The sequence below is a fragment of the Thalassophryne amazonica genome, chromosome 3, assembly GCF_902500255.1.
Source record: "Thalassophryne amazonica chromosome 3, fThaAma1.1, whole genome shotgun sequence".
Classification (NCBI taxonomy): Eukaryota; Metazoa; Chordata; class Actinopteri; order Batrachoidiformes; family Batrachoididae; genus Thalassophryne; species Thalassophryne amazonica.
The window spans coordinates 22,996,185-23,018,987 of NC_047105.1; the positions used below are offsets into that span (position 1 = coordinate 22,996,185).

A 22,803-nucleotide genomic window follows, 5' to 3' on the forward strand; every position below is an offset into this window, starting at 1 on the left:
TTGATCCTGTTCCTCATCACCCTACATAAATCAGGTGTTTTCTGTTGGTCGACCTCTTCATTGGCTGTAAAAACCCAACATGGCTAATCAGGTCTTTGTAGAGCAGGAAGTACGCCGCATATTGTGATTCTTCATGGTCTGCCAAGACCTGTTTAGCCATGTAACCCAACGTGGCTAATCAGGTCTTGGTAGACCAGTAAAAAAAGGCACAATGTGGCGTAATTCAGACCCAGAGGATCCGAACCTAGAACTAGAGCTCTATCCATAAATGGTAATTAGACTCTCTGATGCAAATCTAATGGTTTAGAATGATGCTTCTCTCTCACACACACGCACACACACACACGCGCGCGTGCATATTCAGTGCACCCTGGCAGCACTATGGGGATGTGAGACTTTGTTCAGGAGGGATGTTTGTGTTTTTCATGTCTGATCAAAATATTCAAACTATGATCCTCTGGTTATAAACCTGCGTCTCTGCCCTTTACATAGAGATAGATGACCTATGAAGGCTTTATATGCTGTTTCAGAATTAGTTGTAATCTTTTGACCTTAACCTTTGACCTTGCCCTTTTGCATATAGCTACAGCTGAGAAGTCGGTCTACTGTTCCTCCCAAATTTTGTGTGCAAACTCTAACTGCGGTAGCACGTTACCTCGGTGTTTGACTTTTTGAACCCAAGTGCAGGCTATTTCGACACCTTGTTCAGTTCCGACACCAAGCTGAGACTGTAGATCACTTCTTTTTTTCACTTTGTGTGAACAAACACTATTCACAAAGTAAAACTAGTATTGTCGCAATTTGAATTCTTCCTCATATACTGACCTCTGATTTAACAACTGCTGCTTTGCTCAAAGGTTCTTTGTTGTGCTGGTTAACTCACACAAGCAGCGTGACCAGTGTGTTTGTTCTTCCTGTGTTTGAGGTGTGAACTGCATCGCTATCAGTCACACCTAAAATAAAAAAACTGATTTTAAAGCCTAAACACCTGACAGAAGGTTAAAACGTTTGAACAAAATACAGAATTACAACACCAAAGTCATAATAAGAAGATCATCTCTCAGGAAAGTGATTTATTTATTTTTATTTATTTGTTCGCACAAAATGGAAATGTTTGCTTTCTTACATCATGTTTTACTTTGTAAAAACTTTATCTTCATCATCTGCTTATTGTGGTGTTGGCTGTTACACTCTTTTGTGCCGGATTGTTTGTTCTGTCACAAAAAGACACAAAATAACAATCAAGAGTTGAAGGTTGAATATATAATTTTCTGGTGCAACTTTGTAATTTCAGGCCGACTGTGCCAACTTTGTGCGGCTGCTGCAGCCCTTCAATAAGACGCACATTTATGCTTGTGGCACCGGCGCCTTCCATCCACAGTGTAACTACCTGCACTTAGGCCACAGCAAAGAGGTGAGGAGAATTCATCCATTCATTCAGTCAGCCATGACTGTGACTCGTAAGAGGAGAGGCTGATGGCCTCATGGGTTCTGTCTGTGTGTCTCTCCTGCAGGCTCTGCTGTTCATGTTGTCTCACACGGCAGAGTCAGGCAGAGGGAAATGTCCCTTCAGCCCCAGGGAACCTTTCACCGCACGGCTGACAGGTGGGTACACGGCACACACACGTATGCACATGCACACAGGCACACTAATCCATGTTGTGACAACGCTGATGTGCCACAGCAGACGGTCCCGGCACTGTCTGCAGCCACGCCCCCTCCCTGGCTGCACATGGTCCGTTCAGCTGCAGCCTGTGTGGTCCAACAGATGAAGTCATTCACATGCTGATGTCAGTCGCCGCCTGTGACATAAAACACATCAGCTTTGTTTTCACATCACGTCTTTTACTCGCTCATCCTGATCTCGGTGGTGAGAGCTGCTCGGAATCCACCCAGACGGTGACCAAACTGAGAAAGGAACAATTAAGGCTCAGGTTGGAGCTGGATAAAGGATGAGTGATGGTCTTTTAATGGGCAGCTCACTGAAGATCAGACTTTCTCAGACTCCTGAGAAAGATTAATTATTGATGTTATATTTTATAGGAACCTGCACATTTTATTTGATTACAAAATGAGTTTTACAGAAACTGAAAAATGATCAATTATTCATCATGTAAAGAGTCTGCATGGGTACCACCAGCTGTGTGGTTGGTTTACTACATGATTATTTTAATAACAAGCAAGATGTTGAAGTGGAACTGGTCAGTTATAATCTTTTACTTACTGATGATCGCTGCACCAAGGGGGTTTTGCCTACAACTGCAGCTGAATCACCTTCAATGTACCACATGTGCACAGTATTTGGTTAAAAAAAAGGCGACATCCATGGACGTGGGTTTGAAACAATATGCTGTTATTGAATTGCTCATAGCGAATGGTCGCACACCCGTGGACATGTATCGAGGCGTGAGTGTTGTCTGTGGCAATGACTGCATGGATGTCTGTATAGCCAGGAGGTGGGCGCGGAGTATGAAGAGCGAAAATCCAGCCAACACCACTCTGAATAACCAGGCCCATAGGGAGCGCACCCTAACACCCATAGCAATGTCCATATTTTTTATTTATTTTTTGCCTTTTATGAAGTTTTTCATTATAAAAAAAATTCTTGATTATCATGTTATTATTCACACCTGTATTTTTTTTTAAATGTTGACACAGTGACATTACAAGAATTTTGTTTTATTTGTACAACTGTATTTAAAAAATCAAATATGTTTTTCCTTCTTTTCTTTTCTTTTCTTTTCTTCTTTATTTATTTTTTTGCTTTTGCACGCATATAAGAAAAAAAAAAATCTTCTTCAAGGTCTTTTCCACCTTATTAGTGGACAAAGTGAAGAATGTTGCAAAAATACCAAGTAGTAACAGACATGTTAGAAAGAAGAAACAGATTAATTACGTTGTTAATTTGCTCAAAAAGAAGATAAATCTTCACAGCAGCATCTTCTGTTCTGTGGTTACTTCTTGCTCTGTAGATGGTCAGTTGTATGCTGGCACTTCTGTCGATTTTATGGGAGCGAATGCTGCGATTTTCCGCACGCTGATCCAAGGCAGCAGTCAGCATTACATCCGCACTGAAGCCTACGATCACAACTGGCTTAACGGTGAGACGCTCTGCTGCCATCCGTGCCAGTTTTCAGTCAGTCTGAATTATGAGACTGTGAAAGTAACCGCTTACTTCCTGTTTCCTTCCCAGAGCCGGAATTCATCGGCTCCTTCTCCATCCCTGACACTCACAGTCCAGACGACGACAAAGTCTACTTCTTCTTCAAGGAGAAGGCGGTGGAGGCCGGAGAGTGGGACAAGAGGGTGTACAGCCGCGTGGCTCGAGTCTGTAAGGTACGAACAGGGAGATAAAACAACATAGACTCGTTAATGTCGGACGCTGGACAAAACAGGCAGAAAAGCCCAGTGCAGTAATTAAAAACCACCATTTTTGCAGAACTACTGTAAATGCTAGAAAGTAAGAGCTGTGACATCATCAACTTAATGGCTGTGTTACCACCAACATGTATGAGGTCTGTTAGAAAAGTATCCGACCTTTTTATTTTTTTTCAAAAACCTGATGGATTTGAATCACGTGTGCTTGCATGAGCCAACCTTGAACCTTCGTGCGCATGCATGATTTTTTCATGCCTGTCAGTTGCATCATTTGCTTGTAAGCAGCCTTTGTGTGAGGATCGGTGTAGTCTCTCGTCGTTTTTTCTTTGCAAGGAAATGGCGGAACGACTGGAGCAGCGCGACTGCATCAAATTTTGCAAGAAACTGGGCGACAGCCAGGTGGAAACCATTCGGATTATTCAGACGGCTTTCGGTGACGATCCTCTGGGCATCACACAGATTAAGGAGCGGTACAACCGGTTTAAAGACGGCCGCACAACGGTGGAGAGCGCGCCACGCTCCGGTTGGCATCAACACGCTGAAACGACTGGATCATTTCCAAAGTGAATGCTGTGGTGATATGGGACCGTCGAGTGATTATCCGAGAAATTGCGGAAGAGGTGGACATCAGCACTTTTTCGGCACATTCCATGAAAAGGAGTGGCGGCGAAATTCATCGGCACGAAGCTGATGGCGCAGCAAAAGCACCTCCGTGATGAAACCTCACAGGACATGTTGTGGCATGCTTACCTTGTCCACCATTCGGAAGATTCAGACGGCTTTCAGTGGCTTTTCAGTCGTGTGACTATCCGAGAAATTGTGGACGAGCTGGACGTGTTACAACATGGTGGTGGTGATGGGTGACAGCTGGTGTTGATAGGTGACAGGTGTCACCTCCAGCGGCTCCGACGCCCTCTCATGCTTGGAGCCCGCACTCCAAGCAGGGCGCCATCTGGTGGTGGTGGGCCAGCAGTACCTCCTCTTCAGCGGCCCACACAACAAGTGGGAAAGAAAAACTCCCTTTTAACAGGAAGAAACCTCCAGCAGACCCAGGCTCAGGGAGGGGCAGTCTTCTGCTGGGATTGGTTGGGGCTGAGGGGAGAGAATCAGGAAAAAGACATGCTGTGGAAGAGAGCAGCGATCAATCACTAATGATTAAATGCAGAGTGGTGCATACAGAGCAAAAAGAGAAAGAAACACTCAGTGCATCATGGGAACCCCCCAGCAGTCTAAGTCTATAGCAGCATAACTAAGGGATGGATCAGGGTCACCTGATCCAGCCCTAACTATAAGCTTTAGCAAAAAGGAAAGTTTTAAGCCTAATCTTAAAAGTAGAGAGGGTGTCTGTCTCCCTGATCTGAATTGGGAGCTGGTTCCACAATAGAGGAGCCTGAAAGCTGAAGGCTCTGCCTCCCATTCTACTCTTAAAAACCCTAGGAACTACAAGTATGCCTGCAGTCTGAGAGCGAAGCGCTCTATTGGGGTGATATGGTACTATGAGGTCCCTAAGATACAATGGGACCTGATTATTCAAAACCTTATAAGTAAGGAGAAGAATTTTAAGTTCTATTCTAGAATTAACAGGAAGCCAATGAAGAGAGGCCAATATGGGTGAAATATGCTCTGTCCTTCTAGTCCCTGTCAGTACTCTAGCTGCAGCATTTTGAATTAACTGAAGGCTTTTCAGGGAACTTTTAGGACAACCTGATAATAATGAATTACAATAGTCCAGCCTAGAGGAAATAAATGCATGAATTAATTTTTCAGCATCACTCTGAGACAAGACCTTTCTAATTTTACAGATACTGCGCAAATGCAAAAAAGCAGTCCTACATATTTGCTTAATATGCGCATTGAAGGACTTATCCTGATCAAAAATGACTCCAAGATTTCTCACAGTATTACTAGAGGTCAGGGTAATGCCATCCAGAGTAAGCATCTGGTTAGACACCATGTTTCTAAGATTTGTGGGGTCAAGTACAATAACTTCAGTTTTATCTGAATTTAAAAGCAGGAAATTAGAGGTCATCCATGTCTTTATGTCTGTAAGACATTCCTGCAGTTTAACTAATTGATGTGTGTCCTCTGGCTTCATGGATAGATAAAGCTGGGTATCATCTGCGTAACAATGAAAATTTAAGCAATGCTTTCTAATAATACTGCCTAAGGGAAGCGTGTATAAAGTGAATAAAATTGGTCCTAGCACAGAACCTTGTGGAACTCCATAATTAACCTTAGTCTGTGAAGAAGACTCCCCATTTACATGAACAAATTGTAATCGAACAAATTGTAATCTATTACACTGAACAAAAATATAAACGCAACACTTTTGGTTTTGCTCCCATTTTGTATGAGATGAACTCAAAGATCTAAAAGTTTTTCCACATACACAATATCACCATTTCCCTCAAATATTGCTCACAAACCAGTCTAAATCTGTGATAGTGAGCACTTCTCCTTTGCTGAGATAATCCATCCCACCTCACAGGTGTGCCATATCAAGATGCTGATTAGACACCATGATTAGTGCACAGGTGTGCCTTAGACTGTCCACAATAAAAGGCCACTCTGAAAGGTGCAGTTTTGTTTTATTGGGGGGGGGGGGGGGGGGGGGTATACCAGTCAGTATCTGGTGTGACCACCATTTGCCTCATGCAGTGCAACACATCTCCTTCGCATAGAGTTGATCGGGTTGTCAGTTGTGGCCTGTGGAATGTTGGTTCACTCCTCTTCAATGGCTGTGCAAAGTTGCTGGATATTGGCAGGAACTGGTACACGCTGTAATATACGCCGGTCCAGAGCATCCCAAACATGCTCAATGGGTGACATGTCCGGTGAGTATGCCGGCCATGCAAGAACTGGGACATTTTCAGCTTCCAAGAATTGTGTACAGATCCTTGCAACATGGGGCCGTGCATTATCCTGCTGCAACATGAGGTGATGTTCTTGGATGTATGGCACAACAATGGGCCTCAGGATCTCGTCACGGTATCTCTGTGCATTCATAATGCCATCAATAAAATGCACCTGTGTTCTTCGTCTATAACAGACACCTGTCCATACCATAACCCCACCGCCACCATGGGCCACTCGATCCACAACATTGACATCAGAAAACCGCTCACCCACACGACGCCACACACGCTGTCTGCCATCTGCCCTGGACAGTGTGAACCCGGATTCATCCGTGAAGAGAACACCTCTCCAACGTGCCAAACGCCAGCGAATGTGAGCATTTGCCCACTCAAGTCGGTTACGACGACGAACTGGAGTCAGGTCGAGACCCCGATGAGGACGACGAGCATGCAGATGAGCTTCCCTGAGACGGTTTCTGACAGTTTGTGCAGAAATTCTTTGGTTATGCAAACCGATTGTTTCAGCAGCTGTCCGAGTGGCTGGTCTCAGACGATCTTGGAGGTGAACATGCTGGATGTGGAGGTTCTGGGCTGGTGTGGTTACACGTGGTCTGCGGTTGTGAGGCTGGTTGGATGTACTGCCAAATTCCCTGAAACGCCTTTGGAGACGGCTTGTGGTAGAGAAATGAACATTCAATACACGAGCAACAGCTCTGGTTGACATTCCTGCTGTCAGCATGCCAATTGCACGCTCCCTCAAATCTTGCGACATCTGTGGCATTGTGCTGTGTGATAAAACTGCACCTTTTAGAGTGGCCTTTTATTGTGGGCAGTCTAAGGCACACCTGTGCACTAATCATGGTGTCTAATCAGCATCTTGATATGGCACACCTGTGAGGTGGGATGGATTATCTCAGCAAAGTAGAAGTGCTCACTGTCACAGATTTAGACTGGTTTGTGACCAATATTTGAGGGAAATGGTGATATTGTGTATGAGGAAAAAGTTTTAGATCTTTGAGTTCATCTCATACAAAATGGGAGCAAAACCAAAAGTGTTGCGTTTATATTTTTGTTGAGTGTAGATAAATATGATTCAAACCACAGCAGCGCAGTGCCTTTAATACCTATGGCATGCTCTAATCTCTGTAATAAAATTTTATGGTCAACAGTATCAAAAGCAGCACTGAGGTCTAACAGGACAAGCACAGAGATGAGTCCACTGTCTGAGGCCATAAGAAGATCATTTGTAACCTTCACTAATGCTGTTTCTGTACTATGATGAATTCTAAAACCTGACTGAAACTTTTCAAATAGACCATTCCTCTGCAGATGATCAGTTAGCTGTTTTACAACTACCCTTTCAAGAATTTTTGAGAGAAAAGGAAGGTTGGAGATTGGCCTATAATTAGCTAAGATAGCTGGGTCAAGTGATGGCTTTTTAGGTAATGGTTTAATTACTGCCACCTTAAAAGCATGTGGTACATAGCCAACTAATAAAGACAGATTGATCATATTTAAGATTGAAGCATTAATTAATGGTAGGGCTTCCTTGAGCAGCCTGGTAGGAATGGGGTCTAATAGACATGTTGATGGTTTGGAGGAAGTAACTAATGAAAATAACTCAGACAGAACAATCAGAGAGAAAGAATCTAACCAAATACCAGCATTACTGAAAGCAGCAAAAGATAACGATATGTCTTTGGGATGGTTATAAGTAATTTTTTCTCTAATAGTTAAAATTTTATTAGCAAAGAAAGTCATGAAGTCATTACTAGTTAAAGTTAAAGGAATACTCTGCTCAGTGGAGCTCTGACTCTTTGTCAGCCTGGCTACAGTGCTGAAAAGAAACCTGGGGTTGTTCTTATTTTCTTCAATTAGTGATGAGTAGTAAGATGTCCTAGCTTTACGGAGGGCTTTTTTTATAGAGCAACAGACTCGTTTTCCAGGCTAAGTGAACATCTTCTAAATTAGTGAGACGCCATTTCCTCTCCAGCGTACGGGTTATCTGCTTTAAGCTGCGAGTTTGTGAGTTATACCACGGAGTCAGGCACTTCTGATTTAAGGCTCTCTTTTTCAGAGGAGCTACAGCATTCAAAGTTGTGCTCAATGAGGATGTAAAACTATTGACGAGATAATCTATCTCACTCACAGAGTTTAGGTAGCTACTCTGCACTGTGTTGGTATATGGCATTGGAGAACATAACAAAGAAGGAATCATATCCTTAAACCTAGTTACAGCGCTTTCCGAAAGACTTCTGCTGTAATGAAACTTATTCCCCACTGCTAGGTAGTCCATTAAAGTAAATGTAAATGTTATTAAGACATGATCAGACAGAAGGGGGTTTTCAGGGAATACTGTTAAGTCTTCAATTTCCATACCATAAGTCAGAACAAGATCTAAAGTATGGTTAAAGTGGTGAGTGGACTCATTTACATTTTGAGCGAAGCCATTTGAGTCTAATAATAGATTAAATGCAGTGTTGAGGCTGTCATTCTCAGCATCAATGTGGATGTTAAAATCGCCCACTATAATTATCTTATCTGAGCTAAGCACTAAGTCAGACAAAAGGTCTGAAAATTCACAGAGAAACTCACAGTAATGACCAGGTAGACGATAAATAACAACAAATAAAACCGGTTTTTGGGACTTCCAATTTGGATGGACAAGACTAAGAGTCAAGCTTTCAAATGAATTAAAGCTCTGTCTGGGTTTTTGATGACACAACCAACAGGCGTGAAAAAAATCACGCATGCGCACGAAGGTTCAAGGTTGGCTCATGCAAGCACGTGATTCAAATCCATCAGGTTTTTGAAAAAAATAAAAAGGTCGGTTACTTTTCTAACAGACCTCGTAGTCCTCTATTTGCTGTCTAACATTTTAAATGCATGTTCATTTTAACTTCAAAGCACAGTTCTTGTATCCATTGAGCTTCCTGTTCTACAGCCGGGAACTCACTGGATAATATGTAGAGCAGGATTCGACTCCGCTTACCTGTCTGTGTCCGAGAGCAAGACGTTTAATCTATATTGTCTCAGTCCACCCAACTGTAGTAAATGTGTACCAGCCTTGGTTGGGCAAGTAACCTGCATTGGGTTGGCGTCCCTTTCCAGGGGGAGTAGTAGACACTCATTGGATATAAGCGCCGGCACCAACAGGCCTCGAGGCCCATATGGGACTTGCATACTTCTTTGTGTACGGCAGTTTCCACACAAATAATGTTTGTGATTATCAGCTACTCTTGCCACACAGCATTCAGGTCCAGGGTTCAAAGCCGACTCATCCTCCTTGTATCGCTGAAGTTGCATCGGGAACTGCATCTGGTGTCCAAGTTCTGTGAAATTAACTTATGGATTCCACAAGTGGATGTTCTTTGGCTTCCCTGAACAAAATAGTAGCAGGCAAAAGAATCACACAGCAGCATCTGTCACACTGCAGAATGACCCTTGGCCCTGATTGGCAACCACACAGGCAGGCCATCAGTGCATTTCCTCATCCCAAATATTTCTTGCAGCCAGGTGAAAGGTATCTCCATGTCCTTTTCCAGTTGCAGGAGTAGGGAATGTTCCCTCATAATTTGAGTGTTACAGTATTTTCCAGAATGTAAGTCGTGTGTTTTTTTTTTCATGAGGTTGGGAGGTCCTGCAACTTATACTCAGGTCAGCCCAGTCTCATGCTTTTTTTTCGTGCTCATTTCGTGCACATTTTCATGATGCATTTTTTATTTTATTTTGCTATTTCTAATCCTACTGTTATGTGTCGACGCGGGTTGAGGAGCGGACCTGCGTCAGACGGAACCCAGCGCTAAAAATAACCAGAAAAGCGGTTCCAAAAACAATATATTTATTTCACCGCTGGTGCATAAAAAGTGTAAAAATAAAAATAGCGTCCTTCTGGTGGAGTGACTGTTGGCACGCTCTCCAGCGCCCGTAAAGATCAAAGCCCGGCGCTCCCGGACCCACTACCACCGCCAAACACCCCCCAGGTGGACACGACAAACTGACTCTCTGTGAAGCAAAGAAGAGGTGAGGTAAGTCAGCAGTTACAACAATATCTTTCAAAAGACACACGCTATCAGCAACACATTCAGGTCTGTATCTTTTTTAACTTTATGCAAATGAGCAGCTTCTCACAACAGGTGGAGGATCACTTATCCGCACGCCACAGCAGTGAGAAGCAAGCTGCACAATTCTCATCACAATTCAAGTATACTGTGTAACAAAACACCAAGTTACTATCAACAATTAGTCAAACACTTAATCACCTTTGATGTGTGCTGACAGCATGTGTCCTCACCCTTCCTTGCTTCACGGGCTCGATGTGTCAAACCCAGGCGCGGTCCTCAGCGTCTCACAAACGAACATCACAAGGTCGAGTTCCTGGCAGTTCTGCTTGAATCACACATGACTTAAATGCAGAACGCCATCCAATTATCTGCTTCAGCTGAAAGTCTTTAAGGTTGCATGTGAGCACCATTCACAGGTGCTGCACATGATGTTGATGAGGGTGAGGACTCTTCAGCCAGCACCTTCTCCACAGACAAATCAGTTTCCATGCCACCTGAAGCGCAAAGAAAAGAAAAGAACACCAAAATATCCAGCCACACCCCCCAACACACAACAGTACCACCCCTTTAACGGGAAGCCTCCCGGCGACCGAACAGACCAGGCCCGAGAACAGCACCTCCCTCCGGGGTCCACGTCAGGAAGCAGACAGCACCACGCTCCTAAGGTCCACCACAGACAGCAGGACAGGCACCGCAGCTGGAAGGCCGGCTGGCATCAACAAAAGCCCCAAAACATTCCCCAGTACAATTCAACACACAGAAAAAAAACATAAAACCCACCCAAAACCTCCCCAGGGGACCGTCCCATCAAACCCCGGGAAGAAAAGAAAAACTCCCAAACGCAAAAACCCAACACAGCCCCACAAACACAATACAAATGTAAATGCATAAAAGAAAAATAACAAACAACCCCCCCAGAATGACCTGCAGAGCCCAACCCCCCCCAGAAGGCCTTCATCGCCAGTTCCAGGAGGAACAGCTAGAACCATAATCCCACAAAGGTCCCCAGGTGTACATGGAGCAAACGGCGCCCCCCAGAGGACCGTACCATCAACCCCAGGAGGTACCCTCCCCACAACCCCGGAACCCCAGACCCGGTCACACTTGGCTAGTTGGCCCCAAGCCAATTCCCCCCCAGAGGACCCTCCCATCAACCCTGGAGGTGGAACCCGGAAGGAAACAGAACAAAATCAAAAATCAACCCCCGGAGGACTACCAAAAACAACCCCGGGGGGATATAAAATGACCGTAAACCCTGTTACCCTCCCCGGCACCCCGAAAGATCCCGGGTCCCTCCCAGAGCCCCTCGGCGGCTCAACTTTGGCGAACGGCTCAAAATATTAAGCCGGAGAAGGGAACAGGAAAAAACTAACCCAGCTCCAACCCCAAGGCGCAGCAGAGAACCGGAAATACGTCCGGTGCCCCAACTCGACCATACCCCAGCCTCTCGGGAGGGGTGGAACTACCGAAATGGCGAACGGCAACAGATCGGCCCACCCCTCCGACTGAGGTAAGTCTCCGCTGCACCACACCCCGGCAACACCAATGACGAACGGTACAAAGGCTCACCGAGGCTGGAGTGGAACCGGGCCCTAACCAAACCAAGAAAAACGCCTCTAACACCCCCCCCCCCCCCCCCCCCCCCCCCCCCCCCCCCTAGGTGCAGAGGTCTTCTGAGAATGCTCAGCGTGACCAACCTGCACCACCCCACAACCCACAAGACAAACGGTCTTGGGGCAAGTGAGGTTGGGGTTAGGGATGTAGAGAAATAAAAAACAACAAAATAAAACGACCCAACAACCCAAACAGAAAATACCTAAAAACACATAAAATTTAACAATGACGTGAGCCCAGGCAGACTTCTAACCGCCTAACAGTCACTCCACCAGATACGCCTCTGACTCCCCATACAATTATAACCCCTATTTAAAGAAAACAAAACATTTACCCGTGCTAGATTTTTTTTTTTTATGTGTGTTATTTTGCCTGTCCCAGAACACTTGGAGATACGTCACCATTATTTCTCTTGACGCTTACATATCGGGGCAATACAGTAATCTCTGCTCGTCCGAGCTGCATGGGCTCGTCAACAGGAGGAGCCAGAGGTCCCGTCGGAGGAGCTTCAGTGGGGCGAAAAAGAGGCGGCCCAGATCTGTGTCGGGGAAAGCCCCGAGACGAAAAAACCCGCTCTGATGGCCGCCCTCTCTCGCGTCCACGCTCCTTCATCCGATCATCTAGACGAATCACCAACGATATTAGCTCATCTAAATCGTTTGGCTCGTCACGGACTGCCGGCTCGTCTTTTAATGACTCATTTAACCCATCTACAAACATTCCTCGTAAAGCTGCGGCGCTCCAACCTGACTGAGCAGAAACCAGAGAACATTGCATCACCGCACAAGGCTCCGGACGACAAACAATCGGTTCGGACGCCGAATCTCTGGGTGACGGAGTTATCTGCACTAGTATCGATGATGCCGCAGCTGGAGCAGCAGGAAGCGGAACGGCTTGCGCTGCAAGCTCCGTAACACGGGCGCCTGTTTGTTTAATTTGGTTTGCGAGATGCTGTAATTGCTTCCATATTTTCTCCAAGTGTTCTTGAACTTTTTCGGCAAAAGGAACCGCCTCTGCCGCTGGGTCCATTATGGAATGGCCGGGAACTACTGTTATGTGTCGACGCGGGTTGAGGAGCGGACCTGCGTCAGACGGAACCCAGCGCTAAAAATAACCAGAAAAGCGGTTCCAAAAACAATATATTTATTTCACCGCTGGTGCATAAAAAGTGTAAAAATAAAAATAGCGTCCTTCTGGTGGAGTGACTGTTGGCACGCTCTCCAGCACCCGTAAAGATCAAAGCCCGGCGCTCCCGGACCCACTACCACCGCCAAACACCCCCCAGGTGGACACGACAAACTGACTCTCTGTGAAGCAAAGAAGAGGTGAGGTAAGTCAGCAGTTACAACAATATCTTTCAAAAGACACACGCTATCAGCAACACATTCAGGTCTGTATCTTTTTTAACTTTATGCAAATGAGCAGCTTCTCACAACAGGTGGAGGATCACTTATCCGCACGCCACAGCAGTGAGAAGCAAGCTGCACAATTCTCATCACAATTCAAGTATACTGTGTAACAAAACACCAAGTTACTATCAACAATTAGTCAAACACTTAATCACCTTTGATGTGTGCTGACAGCATGTGTCCTCACCCTTCCTTGCTTCACGGGCTCGATGTGTCAAACCCAGGCACGGTCCTCAGCGTCTCACAAATGAACATCACAAGGTCGAGTTCCCGGCAGTTCTGCTTGAATCACACATGACTTAAATGCAGAACGCCATCCAATTATCTGCTTCAGCTGAAAGTCTTTAAGGTTGCATGTGAGCACCATTCACAGGTGCTGCACATGATGTTGATGAGGGTGAGGACTCTTCAGCCAGCACCTTCTCCACAGACAAATCAGTTTCCATGCCACCTGAAGAGCAAAGAAAAGAAAAGAACACCAAAATATCCAGCCACACCCCCCAACACACAACACCTACCCCTTCCCCTAACCCTAACCATAACCCTAACAACCCAGTCTCATGGTAATTCGTGATGGCATTATGAAAAGACAGTTAATCTATGGGTTTGTGATATCGTCATGAAAGTGGGGCACTTTTCATGACAGGGGCACAAATTCCTTTTGGGATGGTGGCACGAAATGCGGGGTGACGGGGGAGTCTGGAGGGTTATGCTTAGGGTTAGGGAAGGGAGACACTTAGGTTATGGTTATGGTTAGAGTTAGGAGAAGAGGGAGGATTATAAATAGTAAAATAAAAAAAATTGTGCCAAGAAAAGTGCCCCATTTTTGTGATGGGGCACGAGTAAAGCATCAGACTGGGCTGACCATAACCCCCCAAACTCCCCCCCCCCCCCCACACACACATCACCCCGCATTTTGTGCTCCCATCACAAAAAGAAATTGTGCTCCCATCATGAAAATGCAGGATTTTTTGTGACAGTATCGTAAACTAATATATTAATTTACTTTTCGTGAGGCCATCACAAAATGGCATGAGATAGGGTTGATTCAGGTGGGACTTACACACCAAATAATAACAGTAATAGTAGAAGAAGAATAATTTATATCAGGCTTTCCTATCTACCAAAGCACTAAACAAAAAGTCCTTTTGTTAAGTAACAGTTCATACTGAGGTGTGCACATGAGTTCTGTGCTGAGTTCCCATCCATTGTTAAATTCTCCCCCAGGGGAAGTGCTGTGTGACAAAGTGAGTTCCACATACAGAAAAAAAAGGTGAGACGTCTACTCCAGTGCAACTTGTGTATGATTTTGACCTCTTTGTAATACATTTTTTTGATAGATGCAGTTTATACTCTGGATATAATGCAGGCTCATTTGACACAAAGTCATTAAAGTTGTACCCAAGTGTTCTTCAGAAACACAAGAGTGTTAAAGACATCCAGTCATTGCCTCGGGTCAGTGGTTGGAGTCAAAGTCAATCATTGAGTAAGAATAAAAGTGTCAGGACCCTGCAGACCAGGACCACTATCCTCCTGCAAGACATCAACATCTCTGTCCAAAAATGTCCCGACTCCATGAGGTCTTCCCAGACATTTCTCATCCTCATGGGTCATGTGGTTGCTGAGCAGCTCGTTACTGGGACTGAAGCCTTGTCAGAGACAGAGACCAGTGTAATACCCCTGTAGTTGTTCAAATCCAGGCAGAAATGGACACGTATTTTCTTCCAGCCATATCATCAGTTCCCAAAACTAAAACTCTTCCCCCCTTCTCTCTTGTTCTGTCAATCCAGAATGACATAGGAGGGAAGAGGAGTCTGATCAACCGTTGGACCACCTTCCTGAAGGCCCGACTGGTTTGTTCTGTTCCTGGTCCCTCTGGAGTTGACACCCACTTTGACGAGCTAGGTAACACCACGTTCCTGCCCTTGTTTCTTTTCTCATTGCCTGTCCTCCTTTTCTGGTTCAACTGCTCTGGATTGGACCTTTGATGTGCTCGCTCTTTCTCTCTGACTTCATCTTCATTAACCATAAATTTTAGATGCACTTTGACAAGCTGGAATGTCCCTCCTTTCCTTCCCTCTGTCTCCTCCCATTCCTTTCATCGCCTCTCATCGCAGTGCCAAGTTAAATATTCCAGTTGAATATTTCTGTGAATCTGTTTAAACAGACTGATGTGCACCACAGCTGGCCAACTTTAAAACAACACAGCACTGTTAAAATGACACTCTGTTTCCTCAGAGGACATCTTTGTTCTGGAGATGAAGGATCCTCAAAATCCAACCATCTACGGAGTCTTCAGCACTTCCAGGTGAACCTCCGTTCAGTCATATCATTACCCTATTGACACACTTGGAAAGTGTGTTTGTTCGTCAAAGTCAAGCAGTTGTGGACTTTTTCATAAGGATTTACATTGTTGCCTCCTCTAAGGAAGAGATGTTTTGATGCTGAGTTGTTTTTTTCATGCTTCCTGGTGGAAGAGTCTAGCGTGAGAGATGGGGTACTTTTCCCCACAACACACCTAATGGGCTGGATGTCACTGTGTGTGGAGGGTCAGTCAGTCATGTGACATTTGATTTGTGAGTGATATTACCTCAGTTGTACTGGCCCGATTGTCACCAAACGTGGTGTATGCATTACACATAGTGACTCCAAGAAGCATGGTGATTTTGGGGTCAAAATGTCTAAAGTTAATGGAGTATAATTTGCAAAAATATTGTGAGCGCAATAATGGCTTTCCTATAAAAGGAAAAAGGTCAAAATGTTCTTTTTAAAAGCCTTCTGTGCAAAGGTATCACTTGTCAGTGGTAAGCCTGTCAGTGTTTGCCCAGTTTACCGTGAGTTAGTGCAGCTTGTGTGCTCGTTTGTCAGGTCTGAGAGGAATACTCTGGTGCCCGGTGTTAACGCATCCACCACAACACAGAACTGCCCTGGGTCCTGGATGGAAACCACCAAGGAAGACCATTGGTCCAACCTCACCTATCAAAAGTAGCCATCTCTCTGCAGCAGCCAGGTGAAATGTAGGCATTCCCTTGGCCTTCTCCAGCCACTGGAGTCTTCAATGTCGAGAAACGGACCACATGGCCAAAACGTTGTAGCTGACGACGTTCCCTGACAATACAAGTGATATGGACCCTCCGAAGAAACCAGGCACCAAAGCCATCCAGTTGTTGCCTTCGGTCACTGACTAGCGTCCAAGTCTCACAGCCATACATGAGTGAGACTGCAGCTGTTGCAGTGCATAAAGATGTTTTATTTTATTACGTCCACCAAGGAAGTAATAAAATCATCGTTGTTTATTTATTTGTCTGTCTGTTAGCAGGATTACAGCAAAACTACTGTACGGATTTAGATGAAATTTTCACCACAGATAGATAGTAGGCCATGGACCGCTCCACTGAATTCTGGAGGTGATCCGGATTCTGGATCAAGATTTCACGTTAGATTAGATAAGACTCTTTCTCTCCGATTGTTCTGTCTGAGTTATTTTCATTAGTTACTTCCTCCATACCATCAACATGTCTATTAGACCCCATTCCTACCAGGCTGCTCAAGGAAGCCCTACCATTAATTAATGCTTCGATCTTAAATATGATCAATCTGTCTTTATTAGTTGGCTATGTACCACAGGCTTTTAAGGTGGCAGTAATTAAACCATTACTTAAAAAGCCATCACTTGACCCAGCTATCTTAGCTAATTATAGGCCAATCTCCAACCTTCCTTTTCTCTCAAAAATTCTTGAAAGGGTAGTTGTAAAACAGCTAACTGATCATCTGCAGAGGAATGGTCTATTTGAAGAGTTTCAGTCAGGGTTTAGAATTCATCATAGTACAGAAACAGCATTAGTGAAGGTTACAAATGATCTTCATATGGCCTCAGACAGTGGACTCATCTCTGTGCTTGTTCTGTTAGACCTCAGTGCTGCTTTTGATACTGTTGACCATAAAATTTTATTACAGAGATTAGAGCATGCCATAGGTATTAAAGGCACTGCGCTGCTGTGGTTTGAATCATATTTATCTAATAGATTACAATTTGTTCATGTAAATGGGGAATCTTCTTCACAGACTAAGGTTAATTATGGAGTTCCACAAGGTTCTGTGCTAGGACCAATTTTATTCACTTTATACATGCTTCCCTTAGGCAGTATTATTAGACAGCATTGCTTAAATTTTCATTGTTACGCAGATAATACTCAGCTTTATCTATCCATGAAGCCAGAGGACACACACCAATTAGCTAAACTGCAGGATTGTCTTACAGACATAAAGACATGGATGACCTCTAATTTCCTGCTTTTAAACTCAGATAAAACTGAAGTTATTGTACTTGGCCCCACAAATCTTAGAAACATGGTGTCTAACCAGATCCTTACTCTGGATGGCATTACCCTGACCTCTAGTAATACTGTGAGAAATCTTGGAGTCATTTTTGATCAGGATATGTCATTCAGTGTGCATATTAAACAAATATGTAGGACTGCTTTTTTGCATTTGCGCAATATCTCTAAAATTAGAAAGGTCTTGTCTCAGAGTGATGCTGAAAAACTAATTCATGCATTTATTTCCTCTAGGCTGGACTATTGTAATTCATTATTATCAGGTTGTCCTAAAAGTTCCGTGAAAAGCTTTCAGTTAATTCAAAATGCTGCTGCTAGAGTACTGACAGGGACTAGAAGGAGAGAGCATATCTCACCCATATTGGCCTCTCTTCATTGGCTTCCTGTTAATTCTAGAATAGAATTTAAAATTCTTCTTCTTACTTATAAGGTTTTGAATAATCAGGTCCCATCTTATCTTAGGGACCTCATAGTACCATATCACCCCAATAGAGCGCTTCGCTCTCAGACTGCAGGCTTACTTGTAGTTCCTAGGGTTTGTAAGAGTAGAATGGGAGGCAGAGCCGTCAGCTTTCAGGCTCCTCTCCTCTGGAACCAGTTCCCAATTCGGATCAGGGAGACAGACACCCTCTTTTTCCTGGTTCTCTCCCTCAGCCCCAACCAGTCCCAGCAGAAGACTGCTCCTCCCTGAGCCTGGTTCTGCTGGAGGTTTCTTCCTGTTAAAAGGGAGTTTTTCCTTCCCACTGTCGCCAAGTGCTTGCTCACAGGGGGTCGTTTTGACCATTGGGGTTTTTCTGTAATTATTGTATGGCGTTGCCTTGCAATATGAAGTGCCTTGGGGCAACTGTTTGTTGTGATTTGGCGCTATATAAATGAAATTGATTTGATTTGATTTGATTAGCTAGAACTTCATTGATCCCTTGGGAAGATTCCCTCAGGGAATTTGAGGTTCCAGCAGCATTGTATAGCAGCACACAGGGTAAGAAGCACACAGAGCAATAATTTGCAGATATAAATACCAGACATACTGCTCGTTTCTGTTTTACTGGCTACTACTGTTCCTCTCCTTCCCATCCTCTGTCTTCCTGTTACTCCTCCCCCTGAGTGAGGAGGTGTGCAGTCTGATGTCCTGAAGGACAAAGGAGTTTTTCATTCTGTTGGTTCTGCACTTGGGAAGGAGCAGTCTGTGGCTGAAGAGGCTCCTCGACTTGCTGATGACGGTGTGCAGAGGGTGACTGGCATCATCCATAATGTCCAGCAGTTTGTCCAGTGTTCTCTCCTCTGCCACCATCACCAGAGAGTCCAGCTTCATGCCAACCACAGAGCCAGTCCACCTGATCAGTTTGTCCAGCCTGGATGTGTCCTCCTTGGATTTGCTGCCCCCACCAGCACACTACAGTGTAAAAGAGGATGCTGGCTACTGTGTATTGGTAGAACATCCAAAGGAGTTTCTTGAAGATGTTAAACAACTGCAGCCTCCTTAGAAAGTCCAGCCTGCTCTGTCCCTTCCTGTACAGGTGGTTGCTGTGGGTCGTCCAGTCCAGTTTGTTGTCCAACCATAGCCCGAGGTACTTGTAGGAATCCACAGCCTCCACCTCAGCTCCCTTCATCAAAACTGGTCGCAGTCTTGGTCTGGACTTCCCAAAGTCCAAACCTTTATATAGGGTTTGAAAGATTATGTCAAAACTACTTCACAGATTCTAACCAAATTTGCACCACAGATAGATATTAGGGCATGGAAGACTCCACTGAATTTTGGAGGTGATCCAGATCCGGATTGGCGGATTTCAGAAAGCTCGGATTGGTCTTGTTCTTTATGCAGTGTGTAAAGTTGTTCAACGAACAGTTTGGGGTTTTTGCCTTTCATAAAGTGGTTAAATATTCAAAGTCGTGATACTTCAGGAGCTCTTTTCAACAACTCCAAGCACATAACATCTGCTGTCATTCATGAGTGTAGCAGTGATGTGGTGACTTAATGGCATGAGCTTAAGTTCAAGACCCAAATGTAAATCAGATCCCACGGAGATATAAAATCTGACTTGCCCGTCCCCGAGTTGCAGTCTGTCTGCCCCCCACCCCTTTTTTTTAATGGAGCGCTGAATTGCTTTAAATATTACCAGAAGGGAAAATGTAGTTGGCGTGTGCCTTTACATTAGAATAATTCTTTGGTACTGATGGAATGACTTTGTTTTGTCTGAGCTGTTATTTAAGAAGATACAGATGATGTTCATTACAGTCGACATCAGGGATCATCAGCAGCATGATCCAACACACAAGTTCTTCATTGCTGAAGAAACTGGATGAAACCAAAGGGAGGCCAAAGTACCGTCCGGGTGCATCAGATAGTAGATGAGTATTTTTAGGAGATAGGAGTGGACCACATGTCCACCTGAATGATTGCCAATCCAGATCCAAAGCAGTTCAGTTACATGGTGACTGCAGCAAAGTGCAGCACTCGCACATGATCCCAAACGTGACCTGATGCACTTTAGTTTTTGGATCACTGTGTTGAAGGCAAAGTGCCTGGAATTGACTGGAATTTGAGTGCCTGGAATTTGAGTGACCTCCTGGACTCAGCTGTGTGTGCAATGAAAGTGTTGAACTTGTAGAAACGTTCACTTATCTCGTCAGCCTTTGAGATCAAGTCATGTCTGAGAAGAGCCGTTGGGGTTAGAGGTATTTGTTGATGCTGACGCCTTTGTAAGAGAACATCCAAGTGTTTAGGGTCGTGGTGCTTGCTGTCTTAAGGTACCTTGACACTTGCATGAATTTGATCTGCGCACTGGTACGCAGTCTGCCGTGCCAGAGAGTAAACTCTTTATAAACTGTGTGCGGCTGTGTGCAAGTGCGCAAAGAAAATTTTGAAATGTTCAAAATCTTTGGCATGCATTAATTATGTGAACTATATACATGAACATTTCGCAAACAATTAAAAAACACTGTGTGTGAGTGCGTGTCATTGCGTCAGCGCAGCACATCACAGCGCAGCTCATCTGAACGATTATGAGGAGATGTTAAATCTATAATAAACATAATTTTATAGATACTCATTAGAAGGAATGAAAACGAAACTGTTTTACCAAACTATTACAATATAAACTATTACAAATCATTACCTTTTAGACTAATCTAAATGCGTTCTCCACATCATGAAGCGCGATTAGAGGTGGTTTCATCAGCCAAACTCTGAGAGTGAATGATTAATCCGCTACAAAATAATTATTTTACATAACGCAGCATCCAGTGGAACACAGCGGGTTGCAATGGCACGACGAATTGTGTGGAAGTGCAGGGATTAAATGCGTGCAAGTGTCAAGGCACCTTTACTCTAAGCAGTGACCTAAGGTGACGACTGGATGTCTTTGGTTGTAGATCTCCCTGGAGGATCTTTGGGTACTGCTGGAATGACTTTGTGTCAACTGAATGGTTACTTAGGGAGGCACAGCTGAGGTGTGCTACTTGCATCTTGAGGGAACGTCAGCTACGTTTTGGTCATGTGGTGGGAATCTGTGTGTACGGTCCAGTCTGTAGGTTTCTTAATGTTGATGTCACCATCAACTTGAGAAGGCCACGTTTCCCACATTCCATCTGGCTGCAGCAGATGTTGGTTACTTTTAAAAGGTGGGGATGGACCAAGTATCTGCCTGGCAGGTTGCTGACCAAGAACCAGGTTTTATTATGTTTGTTGATTGTTCTGGACAAAGTAAACTAAGTCTCAGGGTGGTTCTTTAGTCTGGTGAATGTAGCAGCAGGCAGCACCAGCACATACTCCAGGACCGGATCGCTGACAGCTGCACAGGAGGTTGGAGATCATGTGATTTGCTTTGACTGACAGATGTTGACGTTTTATGAGACACTGAACTTTCTATCTTCTCTTATTGTAGTTAACTGTCTCTACATTCTACTGGTTTCTCTTCATGTCTGTTTATTAATGCAAATGAAACAGAGAGAAAGATAGACTTATTAATATGTTTTTTTGTGAATTTAAATGTTTATTTGTTCAAGCACAGCTGATAAAAAATAAAACAGATTTCGATTTTATCTTCTTGAGACTTTTCGAATGTAAACTTTTCTCAACAATGGAAGGAAGCTGTTTGAGATCGATGGTCAGACCGAGCCATGCCTTCCTCCACACATGTGCACACTCACAACCAGCGTGGCATGTGCACACCCAGTAGTGTGCATGGTCATAGGTCAGGTGTGGGTGGCTGTCGGGGTCAAAGGTGAAGAGGCCCAGGCGGCTGTGTTGTTGTAACCCTGATCTCTAAAAGTAACTCCCACCTCTGTGTGCCTCCCTCCTTTTTCTCTTCTCACCTCCCTTCCTTCTCTCCTTCCTTCCTTTTCATCCTTCCTCACTGGGCACCTTCCTTCCCTGCCCTGTTTTTCCTACTTTGTTTGCTCCTTTGCTCTCTTTCTCTGTTTGACACTGAACCTCTGGTATTTCTGTACAATGAGCGCCCGTTTCCAGTCGAACCGCCATCATAGGTACAAACCAGGGTGCTGAGTGCAAAGGCACTGGATTCATGCTGCGCTCTTTTGCACATCAGAAGTCGATAACTCAGCATTGGTGTTTCCAATGCCCAATCTGAATGCCTTCCAGTGATGTCAGATCGGCAGACCTCTTCTTCATGGATCTTGCCAGAGTTTTCGACTTGGTGTTCAAGATTGAATGTCCGTTCTGTTGCACTTTTCAGAGTTGGCACTATTTCCCTTAGTTACTGTGGTCATAACATCAAATCAACCAATCACAGTGGTTCTCATCACCTGTAACACTCAGTTCACCATATTCTAGGAAGGTGTTTTTGAGAGGATGCATTGACAGGTGGTTTCTGGTCAGGGAACAGTTTTGCATGAATGAAGCGTGCACACGCTTTTGCAGCTGGCAAAAGTGCCACAAAATTTGCTAATTTAGCATTTGCCGAATTTGAAAATATATTCCTTGATATATACAACAAAAACTGTTCAATTATACTGTACACTGTAAATAATAAATATAAGGAGTGTCCATGGATAACAAAAGGGCTGCAAAAGGCTTGCAAGAAGAAAAATATGCTATATAGAGAGTTTATTAGAAACAAATCAAGAGAGACTGAGATTAAATATAAGGACTATAAAAATAAATTAACAACCATTATGCGGACCTGCA

At 44.3% G+C, this 22,803-nt stretch overlaps 1 protein-coding gene across 1 annotated transcript in view; it reads left to right on the forward strand.

Moving 5' to 3' along the window:
• The window catches only part of si:dkey-49n23.1 (semaphorin-3D), a 231,277-nt gene that overhangs the window by 162,586 nt on the left and 45,888 nt on the right, over positions 1–22,803 (forward strand). Inside the window, exons 5-10 of the mRNA XM_034165916.1 lie at positions 1,295–1,414; positions 1,515–1,605; positions 2,973–3,101; positions 3,194–3,336; positions 15,111–15,225; positions 15,559–15,628. Of these exons, the coding sequence (XP_034021807.1) occupies positions 1,295–1,414; positions 1,515–1,605; positions 2,973–3,101; positions 3,194–3,336; positions 15,111–15,225; positions 15,559–15,628 (668 nt within the window). The remainder of the gene's footprint in view (positions 1–1,294; positions 1,415–1,514; positions 1,606–2,972; positions 3,102–3,193; positions 3,337–15,110; positions 15,226–15,558; positions 15,629–22,803) is intronic.